The sequence below is a fragment of the Pseudophryne corroboree genome, chromosome 3 (assembly GCF_028390025.1).
Source record: "Pseudophryne corroboree isolate aPseCor3 chromosome 3, aPseCor3.hap2, whole genome shotgun sequence".
Taxonomy (NCBI): domain Eukaryota; kingdom Metazoa; phylum Chordata; class Amphibia; order Anura; family Myobatrachidae; genus Pseudophryne; species Pseudophryne corroboree.
In genome coordinates, this window is record NC_086446.1 from 706,594,544 (window position 1) to 706,607,704 (window position 13,161).

Consider the following 13,161-nt stretch of genomic DNA (forward strand, 5'->3'; position numbering starts at 1 on the left):
TATTTGATTGAGTGCATAACAAGAAATTATATTAAATTAATAAAAATGATTCCAGACCTATAAGTGAATAGATCAGTCTATAAATAAGTGTGACCCAGTACTGGTAATCATGGAACACTGATGCACTGCAGTAGCACTATAAAATACAGCCGATTTCAGCCTTAAAAATTAATGATAATGACATAAATATCGTTATTGTTTATTTTTAGACAGAAATCGTCCAGTGTGTATGGGGTAATATTGGTAACGTGCTGCACACGTGTGACATGTCCACTTTCAGCAAGGATTGTATAAATCTAACCAGACACTTTCATTAGAAGGTGCAAAATGTTGCATCACTGTAGATGATAAATCTAATAATTCATACATACAAAACAGAACATGCATTGATGGCCCAAATTATTGCAGGTTCATAATTTATCTTTTCATGTACTTTTGTCACTTACCTTATGTACATACATAAAATAGGAAAAATGTAATATCCCCACCCAGTGGCAGAGAAACTTACCGTTACTGACATATAGCTGTCCCATTCAGAAGTGTTGAGTGAACAATGAGCAATTCCATTACTCTCAGTCACCAGATCTGCAATCTTTTCCCTTTTTCCCTCCTGATATATGGATACGGCTGCATTAGCCATGGGCTGTTCTTTCTCATCAACAACACGCACCTGAGGATGAGAAATAAAAACTGCTGATTGGAACCTTCATATAATTAACTGCATACCTGTATTCGGTAATAGGCACCATGTGATGTATGCAGGTCATTCTATCAGAAGATATCTGTAGTGTAGCTTTACATATCCAATAATCCGGATCACTGTATATTTTTCTAAATGCCTCATTTACTATTTATACATATCCTCCAAGAAAAGTTGGGGGCATTGCTACATGATTTATAGTTTTGCAGCCCCCACAATGCCATGATTCAGGCCACTGTGCTGCAGGGTACAGAACCATGATAATGTTATTCATTACAAAATGCATCACCAAGCCACCTGACTGCCCATTTTAGTAGGTAAGTGGATGAGCTACTCATCCATCGCCTACTTCTCTAGGGCTCTAGTAGTACTCCATAAAAATCTGGAGTCTCCTGGCCAGGTAGAGTAGTCACATATGATTGTATGAAGTATTTGGTGAGTAAACTTCAATTTAAATAGAAGTAAACACCAACATTGAAATTTTTTAAAAATGAAGAAGAATCAAGTCTTTACACAGGATGCTGTCAGCATCCGGTCTGGATGCCGGTGGTCAGGTGACCGACGCCCGAATCCCAACACAACTCAGAATCCTGGCGCCGGAACCAGCCGTCATCCTGAAGGTAAGTATTGCAGAAACGGTTAGGGTTAAGGAGGGGTTAGGCACCACAGGGGGTGTTAGACATAGCCGCCACCCCGCCAGTCTTAGCCCTAGCCTCCACCCCCTGTGATTAGCCATAGCTGCCACAACCCACAATCTTTGCCCTAGCCGCCCCCCCCCCCCCCCAGGTGGGTTAGGGTAGAGGCAAGGAGAGGGTTAAAATAATTACCCCATCCCCTGACTGTATTCTAAAAGTTAGGATGCCACAGTTGGTCATGTGACTGCCAAGATTTCATGTCACACCCACACACAGTCTCAGCAGCTAAAGAAATTCCATAATCTATAGGACAGCATCCTACTTGGACCTGGTACCAGTGAGTGAGCCATGGCTACATGTATTTGAGCTTTGTGAAATCACTGGCCCATGTCTGCAGACCTGTGAGCCACCGGAAGTCTTTTACAAAACACACGTGAAGAGCACTGCTAAATACTTTGCTGAACACCAAGGTACTGTACATGAGACCAACTTACAACCTTTTCAGTATTGCCCCTTTCATTCAAAAGGAACACTTAATATGCTCTCCTATATTAATAATCATGTGCTAATTATTACATATGACAAGTGTGTGTGTGTGTGTGTGTGTGTGTGTGTGTGTGTGTGAGAGAGAGAGAGGGAGAGAGAGGGAGAGAGAGAGAGAGAGAGAGAGAAAGAGAGAGAGAGATTTTATTATATTGCTCTGAGTATAGCTGGAAATCTGCTTCTCTACCATAGACAATATGGAGGCAGAAAATTGGTCCCAAGTGTAGGATGAGACTCATCCTGAAAATTTGAGAAGGTAAACTGGCCCTGCACCAATGCACAAAAAACATTGCCCCTAATAAGGAGCCCTGTCTGTTCCGTTATCTAATTTTAAGAACTCTGCTCCACAAAAGCAAGTCTGGTTTGGAAACCACTGTCCAGAAGACATTTGATGGAAGTGAGGTGAATGCTGTTGGAGAGCTGAGGGGACATGGGTACATACAAATAATAGATAAAGAGGTGACATATAATCCTCTTTTTTAATGCATACCAAATAGAGGTACACTTTATTTCTCCATTAAAGAATCAGACATCTCCTATTTTCTCTTACTCTGCCTGATAGATCTATAAGGCAGCACCATTCATATACAGTAGTCCCCATAATATGCTCCATGAATTTAAAATTGCCCAAACACTATACGGACTCTAGACCAGTTTAAGACTAGCAAAAGCCTACACTGCTGCAATTTTTCAGGCTATGGACTTGCTAAGCATCACAAGTGAAGCAGCCATCCAGACATGATTATAGCTGTCCACCGGTGCGAACGCTAAGTTCTCAGCAACTGGGTACACATAGGCAGCACAGACGAAGAAACAAAGAAAATCAACTCCCCCGAGTGAGTCTGTGGACACACAGACTGGCTGAGGGAACTGAGGCTGGCGCCATGTTTTCTGCACACAGGATCGCAGATGTATGTAGATATATGCCCCAAAAACGGTTGCGACACACTTGTATTTTTCTGCCACTCTTCATTACCTCCTCCACACAGTCCCTTCATGTTTATCACTTTGCAGTTATATCCTCATTTTGAGCGGAATCACAAAGGTAACTTGTTGCGTGCGCAGTGTGATTGTGGCACAGTTGCAAAAACATCGGCATTGCATACAAATGACCCTACCTCGTCCACGGAGCAGCAGCCACACACACCGTCCACAGAGCAGCAGCCACATACAGTCCACAGAGCATCAGCCGAGGTAGGACCAGCGCCGGAGCACCACACGCAGCCGCATCCCATCCACTGTCTCACGGGATTTCCCCTCACCAAACCGCAACACTTGCTGAACACTGACAGCCTCCACTGTGGTGGCACAACTCAGCCACCGGAGGAGTAAAACTCCACTTAAACACTGCTGTGTGTGGGGGCCCTGGGATGACCACCTCTGTCACACCTCCCTTAATCCAGCTCTGACAGAAGAGGAGTGCTGGATTTTGTGTTGGATATAGATATATATATATATATAACTTTACTTGTATAGATTCACCAAGTATATTAAAGTTTTTGAGATCTTTGATAATTTTTTTGTGGAGGATTGGAAAATCAGTTAAGTACAGAAATTTCCCTTGACTCATCATTAAAAATGAACCTGTAAATCACAAAAATATTTGTTTTTGCTTTATCACAATTTTTGCGAATTAAAATGAAATAGATGACCCATATAAACTGTATGTGTTTAGATCTTATGTATTTATTTATTGCCAAAAAAGACAAGGTTTCATCCACGTGTCTCTGAAAATGTAATTACCTTGACATGTAATGGAGCACCTGCAGTGTAATAGTATCCAGGATCCACAAATGTAATTGATTTGAATTTATTGAAATAGGCTTCAGCTGAGGCTGTCTCAATGTGACCTATATGAAGACAAATATAATTTAAGTACACATTTACTGACATATATCATGGAGACAGAGTTGAAACTATCATGACACCCAGCAAGAAGCTTTTTTCACATTTTGCACTTCATCAACTTCATTTTATGCCATATGCCAACCATACATACAGTATATGATGATCCAATCCAACGATTGGCAATACAGTCCTTCAATACTGTAGGTGGACCCCGATGATCAGCGATTTGTCAGGAAATTGGCAAAATTCAGCATGTTAGGAATCCCCAACTTGACATTTCCAATAATTTTTGGGTCAAATTGGCAAATTAAGGATTTCCAATATGTTTTATTTTGCTGGTGACCTGACCCAGTCATCGAGAAAAGGGGGAATTTGCCCAATTTATTGGAGATGTATGGGCTTCATAACCCTAGTGATTTGTAGCCTGTATTTGGGGGAAGATATAGCTTCCTACATTCCTACTTCCTTAATATACAGAAAAGAAGTGGAGACATATTTTTTTTAAAGTCACTTTTGAATTCATCTTATATTTGTTGTTGCCAGTGGCAGAATAACACTGCAGGGAGTTCAGTAGATATGGGGCCCTGAGGAAAAGGATGACTAGTGATTCTAATTCTCTTGCTTCTGAGGCCTCAACACTCATTATGGGACACAACCAGGGAAGCACACACAGTCTAAAGGGCAGTCTAATGCCATTGACCAATTGAAAGATTGCAAGTACTATAGCACACAGTGTCACATCTTCCTGTGGCAGCTATTTTGTCCATTTATTACTAATAAAAAGCTGAATATACAGGATAAGGGACAGTAGCTCTGGAACTAGTGTGCAGTTACAAAGCTCAACAGTATGTCATATGGCTTGATAGGAGGCCTCCTGCCAGCCCCATGTAAGAAGTAACTAAAGGTATATCAGAAAGTATAGAAGACTCAATGGACCTGTGTAAGTGCATTTTCATGGGGAATTGTAATATGCATGAAAAATATATTAATAAATGAATTATACAGATGGAGGAGAAATTAGAGCACATATTTAAGAAGTGGATCATTAAGGAAATTCCATTAGACTTGACAATTTTTTTAATCAAACTTTAGATTTTTTTCTGTAGACTAGGTTAATAAAATGGTAGTAAAGTCCATATGCTTGTCTCCTCATGTTCTAATAATGTAATTCCATCCCAATAAATTGACATTAGTTCAGATCACAAAGTAACTTCCACAACCTCAACAGTAAAGAAATGTGTCAGTGGAATTAGAAATGTTATTTCTGGTGATGTCTGATTCACTTATACATTATCAGTACAACATTAAGGAACACAATAATAACTGATGTCAGATAATACGTGATTACATGAATCCTGGACACCAATGGGGGTATATTTATTAAATAGCATTATTTCAGAGCTGCCATTTCTCACTGGCTTTGAGCACTGGACTTAAAAGGACAATAGGAATGCATGCAAAGTCAGGCTTGTTTTACATGTACAGTAATACTATTGACTATTTAATTACATGCAGTAATTAAAGCCGTCGAAAACAAGCATCTTGGAAAAAATTATATTTAGCAAATATATGTCATGAAAAATTCTGGCCTTACAAATGAGAAATTTGTAGAGGAGAGAGAAGGTTTATATTTTAAAATTTTTCTCCTGGATCTGACCAATCAAAAGCAATACTCAAGATCTGCATTCTTACATCCTTCTTAACACAATGTTCACCTCACCAGGCACCAATAGATGTGGCAAGACATGAAAGGGTTGATGGATAAAGCATTGAAAAGAGTGGATAAGAGGACCAGTGGAGAAGTTGCCCACAGCAATCAATAAGCTTCTACTGTACCTTTCATTCTATAGAATGTGCTTCATAAATGCTACACTGATGCAACTTCTCCAATGGTCTACTTCTCCAATATATTCACTGCAGGATACATTTACCCCTATTAGAGAAAAACATGTAGGCCTTGCTGCAAGTTGGCAACAGATGTGGCCACATTGCATGCTTGTAAATAACTATGACTCTTTTGGCTAGATGCTTCATCGTTTGGAAAGTGATAAAATGGAGAATGAAAAAGTACTAGCCAATCAGGTTCTAACTGACATGTTACATGTTATTTAAAAAATGTCAGTTAGCAGCTGATTGGCTGGTATTTTTTTACTCTCCATTTTGTAAATTTCAAAGCGATGATGCATATAGCCCTTTACCTGCATTCACAGTTGGCAGTACTGTATCTAGGTTGCCATTATCACTAACAGCATGCATTTACACAGGGTGTAGTAGTGCATGCCGGCGGCCGGGCTCCCGGCGGCCAGCATACCGGCGCTGGAATCCAGACTGCCGACATATCGACAGCTGGGCGAGCGCAAATGAGCCCCTTGTGGGCTCGCTGCGCTCAGCATGCTGCGGGCACGGTGGCGCGCTATACGCGCCACGCTATTTATTCTCCCTCCAGGGGGTTGTGGACCTCCAAGAGGGAGAAAAAGTGTTGGTGTGCCGGCAGTGAGGATTCCGGCACCGGTATACTGTGCAGCGGGATCCCGACTGCCGGCAAACTGGACCACCCATTTACACCAGCCCCCTTCTTGTTGAAAGATATCCATATGAAGTCTGACAGATCTCTGCATATGCTCACTTCTGAGAAGTCTGTAAATCCATTAGCACACCTAGGACATGCCCAGAGAACACTCTGCCTATGTGAGATGCCCAGGTGCCACCCGGTACCAGCCATTCAGCTGTAAATGAGATGTGGCTAAGATGAATACGACTCTGTTTAACGATGCGTATGCTCAGCTCGGATGCATGAGCAGTATGATAGATCACAAGGTCTGTCCGCAAAATCAAGACTTTACAAGAATTATCTCACGGCGCTAATAATAATACTTTAAATAAGGTCTATAATAAACACAATTATACTCTTTCAGCTGCTGAGTGTTATTATGCTTGTGTAGGCATAAATTAACCGGGTCTCCAACCACATAGGAGAGCCGATTAGACAAATTCTTACAAGACACTCTGCGCTAATCTGATCTAACAGGCTTAAGAAATTAGAGTGAATATAAAAATATTTATTCAATTAATTAATCATATGTACCTTTAAATAAATATATGTACACGAATACAAATAATTAAAAACTGTATACATGCACAATTAACCATATAAGTGAACCTAATTGGATCCTATTTCTAATAGCCGGCTATATAATAAAGATCTGTATGCAGGAGGATCAGATATTGAATATTAGATATAGACCATATCCACAGTTTCTTATGTGAAAGATATCCTCATCACTGATGTATTTTGTAAATGACCACAGATAGTTCACTTGTCAATTGGGCAGAGACCATATAATGAGATAAAAAGTTCATCAATTGATGTTTAAAAAGTCTTTGTAAATGACAACAGGCTTCAAATAGCCTAGGCAGGCTTAGCTACAATGCGCACATCCTCTGTCTCAGTTCAGAAGACGGATCCAGCTGGACACTCACTGTGTGCGCCGTGCGGGTGCGGCTCGGAGGCTCTGGACGTCTCTGACCTCCCACATGAAAAGAGTCACTGCAGTCCCCAAGAATCCCGCTGGTGAATTACTGCTGGTGTCCAGCGCTTACACAGTGAAAACCAGGGATATCCAAGATGAATGGTGCTGTCATCAATTGTTCCACTAACACATTTCACTCATTCCTGGAGCTTCCTCAAAGATCAACCAATCAAGATGAATTGTTTGTACTGTACTTTTTTTATTGTGTTTGCATTGCTTTGTAACAGATAATATAACAGGGTTTTTACACTGTTACAGGCAAGGGCGTAGCTACTACAGGTGCAGGGAGTGCAGCTGCTATGGGGCCCAGCACTGAGAGGGGTCCACCTTCCCTGTCACAGTTATATGTTTTATATACATTTTTCACCATTGGGTGATACATAGGGGGCCTTACAAACTTTTGCCTTGTGGTCTGCAATATATCTAGGTATAACCCTGGACCTGTTCATTGTAGTGTGGTATAAAATAAACTGGAGGGAATTATAAAGTGGCACAGTATGAAGTGGAGGCATTATAAGGTGACATAATATGATCTGAATAAACTGTATGCCATAATGTCAATAATAATAATAAACGGTTGCATAATGTGTAATGGCAGCCCTACAATGTGACATTATGTGAATCAGGGCACTATCATAGGACATAAAATTAAAAACTGTTGCAGTGAGGTGTCTCTATAGAAGCACTGGGACAGAGGCCTCTTCAAATGGTTGCTATGGGGCCCAAAAAGCCCTGGCTACGCCCCTGGTAACAGGGGTAAGTTATTGTTCTTAGTAGAATGTAGAAAGAAGATAAAAGAAAAAGAAGAGACTGGAAGAAAAAAAGGTAAGGGAAAAAGGTGGTTCAAATGAATTAATAATTTTTCATTGTAATATTTGTTCTTATTTCTGCAGCAGGTTACATTAGTTTCCACAGGTAAACATCAGGTGTAGAGTGAATCTTGATCCAGAGGCACCAACAGGCTAAATCTTTAGCTGTCCCAGGATGCATTGGGGCCTCTTCTATAACCCTGCCTCCAGGTACTAACAGCCCAGTTTCGAGTTGGTGCCTGCAGCAGCAGGTGACTTAACAGGCGGGCTGCACTAGGCAGCCGTGAAAAAGCTCTCTAAGAAAACTTCTAACTTCTCTGGGCTGTCAGCGTTATATGCCTGTGTGACATTCAGTGCTGCAGCTCCGTCACCTTCCATGTGGCGTTGCATACTCCCACGGCTCAGTTCCTGTGTACTTGCAATGGAGACATCCCAGCTTAGGCACACAGTCGCAGATGGCTCTCCAGGTTCGCGTGGCTGCTACAAAGGGAGGAAGTAAGATGTTCCCCCAGGTGGGACCTGCCATTAAATCGCGTTCCACTCGCGGTCTAGGGAGATGGACCGTGATGCTGGCATGGACACTGTCGCTGGGCAGGGATCCCACTAGACCACCAGGGCTTAAGAGTACAGGTTGGGTGTAATAACGCTCCATTTAATAAGGCTCTGTAGTACCAGCAGTTTGAAGACCGGCATTGGGGAGCTGGCGCTTGACCTGTAGCCCCTCCTCCGGCCCAGGGCGCTATCTCCACATAGATTTCCTGCCCTGGAGCTGCCTCACACGCTCCCTCATTCCCTGACAGAGACACTAGGTGCCATTTTGAGCATAACTACTGCTAGTCTCCGGTATTGCAGGTCAAGGTCACCCTTGTAAATTTGCCTGTATACAGTGCTGTGAATTTACAAACACTTGAGTATTCTACATGTCTTTATGCAGACAGTGCTCGTTAAGAAAGAGTGTACCTAACACAGAATATATTGTACGAGTATTCTGATATATATCCCCACAGTACAGTCCACACATAACCCCCACATATTTAATTCTTCACTCTCCCTTCCTCCTAATCCTGGTTTTATCACTGCTGTGATGTGATATCATGCAGCCCACCAAGAACCTTTGCAATCTGGTGGAAGACTATGCAATAGGTAGCACCTATCCTTGTGTATCAATGCCTATTTCCCCATAGATTGTAAGCTTGTGAGCAGGGCCCTCCTATCTCTATGACGGGTGTGGTTCGTTTTATCGACAGTGCCTAGGTCGACAATGTTTAGGTCGACCACTATTGGTCGACAGTCACTAGGTCGACATGGATGGAAGGTCGACAGGGTTTCTAGGTCGACATGTGCTAGGTCGACAGGTCTAAAGGTCGACATGAGGTTTTTGGTTTTTTTTGGTGTCGTTTTCTTCGTAAAGTGACCGGGATCCCAAATTAGCGCACCACGTCCCCTCGCATGGCTCGCTTCGCTCGTCATGCTTCGGGCATGGTGCCTTCGCTTCGCTCGGCACACTTTACCGTTCCAATCGTAGTCAACATGGATCGTTAAGTATGAAAAAATAGAAAAAATGAAAAAAAAAAAAAAAAAACTCATGTCGACCTTTAGACCTGTCGACCTAGCACATGTCGACCTAGAAACCCTGTCGACCTTCCATCCATGTCGACCTAGTGACTGTCGACCAGTAGTGGTCGACCTAAACATTGTCGACCTAGGCACTGTCGATCTTCAGACCGGATCCCCTCTATGACTGTTTGTTTTTACTCAGTTTTGTCTTCTAATTGTGTCCAGTTGTAAAGTGCAATGAAATTTGCTGTGCTATATAAGAAACTGTTAATAAATAAAGAAATATATGCCTCTAGTCTGGGACTGCTCTGTGTTTTTTATATATATATATATATATATATATATATATACAAAATTCACCCCGGCACTCCTCAAAATTGCATTGCTGTGGTGCACTTCCTTGTGGACATGGCAGTCCACCAACATGCAACAGACAATGATAGGTGGCACTAACAGACTCCTGGAAATGATGAACAAGCTTCACCCCGTGAAGTGTTTATTAAAGCAGACAGGTAACGTTTCGGGGACACTTCCCCTTCCTCAGACAATTGATCAGTGCCATGAATATTTATAGTCTTTTTAGTTTTTAGTCAGTTTTTATGTACTCTCAATATTTTTTAATGCATTATTTGTCACTTTGTTTTGGTTTCCAGGGCTCTCAGCGCGTTGCCATGGGGACCGGCAAAGCCTGATGACGTCACTTCCGGGTAGGCCAAGATGCCGATACCGGAAGTGCGGGACAGGGGACGCTCGGGAACTCCGTGGTCCACGCAGCTGAGAGTCACTTCTGTGGGGGTAAGTGGGGTCTTCTTATGCTATAAATATTCACTGTTTGGCACTGATCAATTGTCTGAGGAAGGGGAAGTGTCCCCGAAACGTTACCTGTCTGCTTTAATAAACACTTCACGGGGTGAAGTTTGTTCATCATTTCCACGAATCTGTGAGTGCCACCTATCATTGTCTGTTTTATATATATATATATATATATATATATATATATAAAATAGGACATGAAGCAAGCGGCACTCGTAAGTCTGATGAAAAGTCAAATATATTTCACACACATAGTGATCACTATGTGTGTGAAATATATTTGACTTTTCATCAGACTTAGAGTGCCGCTTGCTTCATGTCCTATTTTCTCATCTACTCCTGAGATGGCACCTAAGCAGTGAAGCGTGGAGGGGGAGTGCCGGTCCGCACAGACTGTATATATATATATATATATATATATATGCTAGTCCAGTGCAGCTTTATTGTTGTAATAATTTCTGCATTGCCTGCGACTGTGTGCCGATATCTGATGTATGGTTTCACTCTCATGTGTTTCCCAGATATAACTATCACTGTACCCTGGGCTAGGCGTGTCTGGGTTTGGGCTAATATAGTGTACACAGTATTTATCACTATACGAATATTCTACTGTGTTACAGTCACATAATACCAGGTTTTTATCTGCAGGTATTGAACTTTGTCTGGCTTTATCGTACTAGATAGCCCTGTTGTTGCTTTATACATAATGTCTAACAAAAAGGGCAGTAAATCTCTGGAAGCTCCTGCATCATGCAAGGCATGCTCCAAGGATTTACCAGAGGGGGAAATATTGTATGATGGCCTGTGTACTGCATGTCATACACCTCCCAGTCGGCAGCTCCTGTGTCAACAATGGAGCCGCCATGGGCTATGTTCACATCCCTCCGGGGTACTCTGGTTGACCGTTTAGACCCCCCTGCCACCACAAATTATCCCTATGGTTTATCCGCCTTGGGCGGAAAATTTATCTAACCAACTGCAGCAGTTAAATCAGTCTCTGGTTAGACAGAAATCTAGGAGGGTTGCCTCCTCCTCACAATCCACAAACCTCTCTGATGTTTCATCTGAAGAGGAAGGGGAGCATACAGTCCTATCAGACAATGAATCATGTGTTACTGATGAGGATTCTCCCTTGCAAATTGATGTCCCTGACTTAGCGGTTGCTATTAAGTATATCCTACAAATCACTGATTTATGAGGATTCCACTACTGTGGCAAAGGGAACTGATAAGGTTAAACAGCAGAAGGTGGTTAAAACTGTAATACCCCATTCTGATCATCTCGTGGACATTAGCCGGAACCCTGGTCTACTCCAGGTAAGAAATTGCCGCTCCCTAAACGGGTCTTGACTCGCTATCCTCTCCCTTCAGAGTTATGTAATACGTGGGAGACTCCACCACCAGTGGATTCTCACGTCACCCTCCTCATGGTGTCGTCTACTCTGCCTGTCAACACTGTCACTTCACTGAAGGAGCCGACAGATAAGCGTGTGAAGGGATGCCTGAAAACTATTTATTCCCTTACAGGGGCCATTCATAGACCCACTATAGCTGCCTCCTGGTCCGCAAAAGGTATTAAGGTGTGGTTCAGGTGTTAGAGGAAGAGCTGCCTGAGGATATTTCTGACAATGCCAGACAATACCTGTCTCACATTAACACCGCCGACTATTATATTCAGGAGGCGTCCTCTGAGGCGGGAGTATTGGCAGCCAAAGTGTCAACCACTTCTGTCCTGGCTCGCCGCCCTTCACTGGGAACATTTTATTTGGAGAGGACCTAAATAAAATAGTGTCTGAATTAGCAGCTGCTACAACTGCTTTTCTTCCTCCTACTAACCCTTCTACACAGAAGGCAAAGGGTACCACTTTTTGTTCCTTTTGGCCTCAAGGAAAAGCTAAGGGTGAGTCATACCCAAGACAATCTTGTGCTCCCAAAACCACAAAGCCCAAGGCGAAACAGTCCTGGGCGGCCCATGAGCCTGCTGCAAAACAAGACAAGCCTACTGCAGGATGGGGTGGGCCTCCTCCTGGGGAACCCCAGGGTGGGAGCCGGACTTCTACAGTTCTCCCAGGTCTGTTTAAAGACCACTTCAGACACATGGGTACTGGAAGTAGTCTCTCATGAGTATGCCGTCTCCTTCAAGAGACATTCACTTCACCAGTTTTGCACCACAGCTCTCCCTTCGGATCCGTTAAAGGTGCAAGCTTTACAAACAGTTGTGAGTTCTCTCCTGAATACTGGAGTGGTTGTACTGGTACCTCAGTCCCAATGAGGCAGAGGTTACTACTCAACCCTGTTTCTGGTCCCCAAACCCAATGGGTCCTTCTGACCTATCCTCAACCTCAAAGCTTTGAACAAGTTTGTGAGAGTGTCCAGGTTTCATATGGAAACACTGCACTTGATTGTACTGGCTATTAAACACGGAGACTATATGGTATCCCTGGACATACAGGATGCTTATCTGCATATTCCTATTGCCATATCACATCAGCAGTTCCTGCAGTTTGCTATTGGCAACTCTCACTACCAATTCCAGGCTCTGCCATTTGGACTGGCCACGGCTCCTCGGATCTTCACCAAGGTCATGGCTGTGATGACAGCCCACCTCCATTGCCAGGGAGTCAGAATCCTGCCGTACTTGGATGACTTGCTGATTCTGCCCAATTCCCACAAAGTCCTCCTCAGTCATCTGCAACTGATGGTGAGCTTCCTACAAGCTCATGGATG

At 42.8% G+C, this 13,161-nt stretch overlaps 1 protein-coding gene across 1 annotated transcript in view; it reads right to left on the reverse strand.

The window, feature by feature from the left end:
* The window catches only part of LOC135057412 (alpha-2-macroglobulin-like), a 139,014-nt gene that overhangs the window by 79,044 nt on the left and 46,809 nt on the right, over positions 1-13,161 (reverse strand). The window contains exons 9-10 of the mRNA XM_063963302.1: positions 3,622-3,728; positions 509-670 (exon numbers count right to left, since the gene is read on the reverse strand). Of these exons, the coding sequence (XP_063819372.1) occupies positions 509-670; positions 3,622-3,728 (269 nt within the window). The remainder of the gene's footprint in view (positions 1-508; positions 671-3,621; positions 3,729-13,161) is intronic.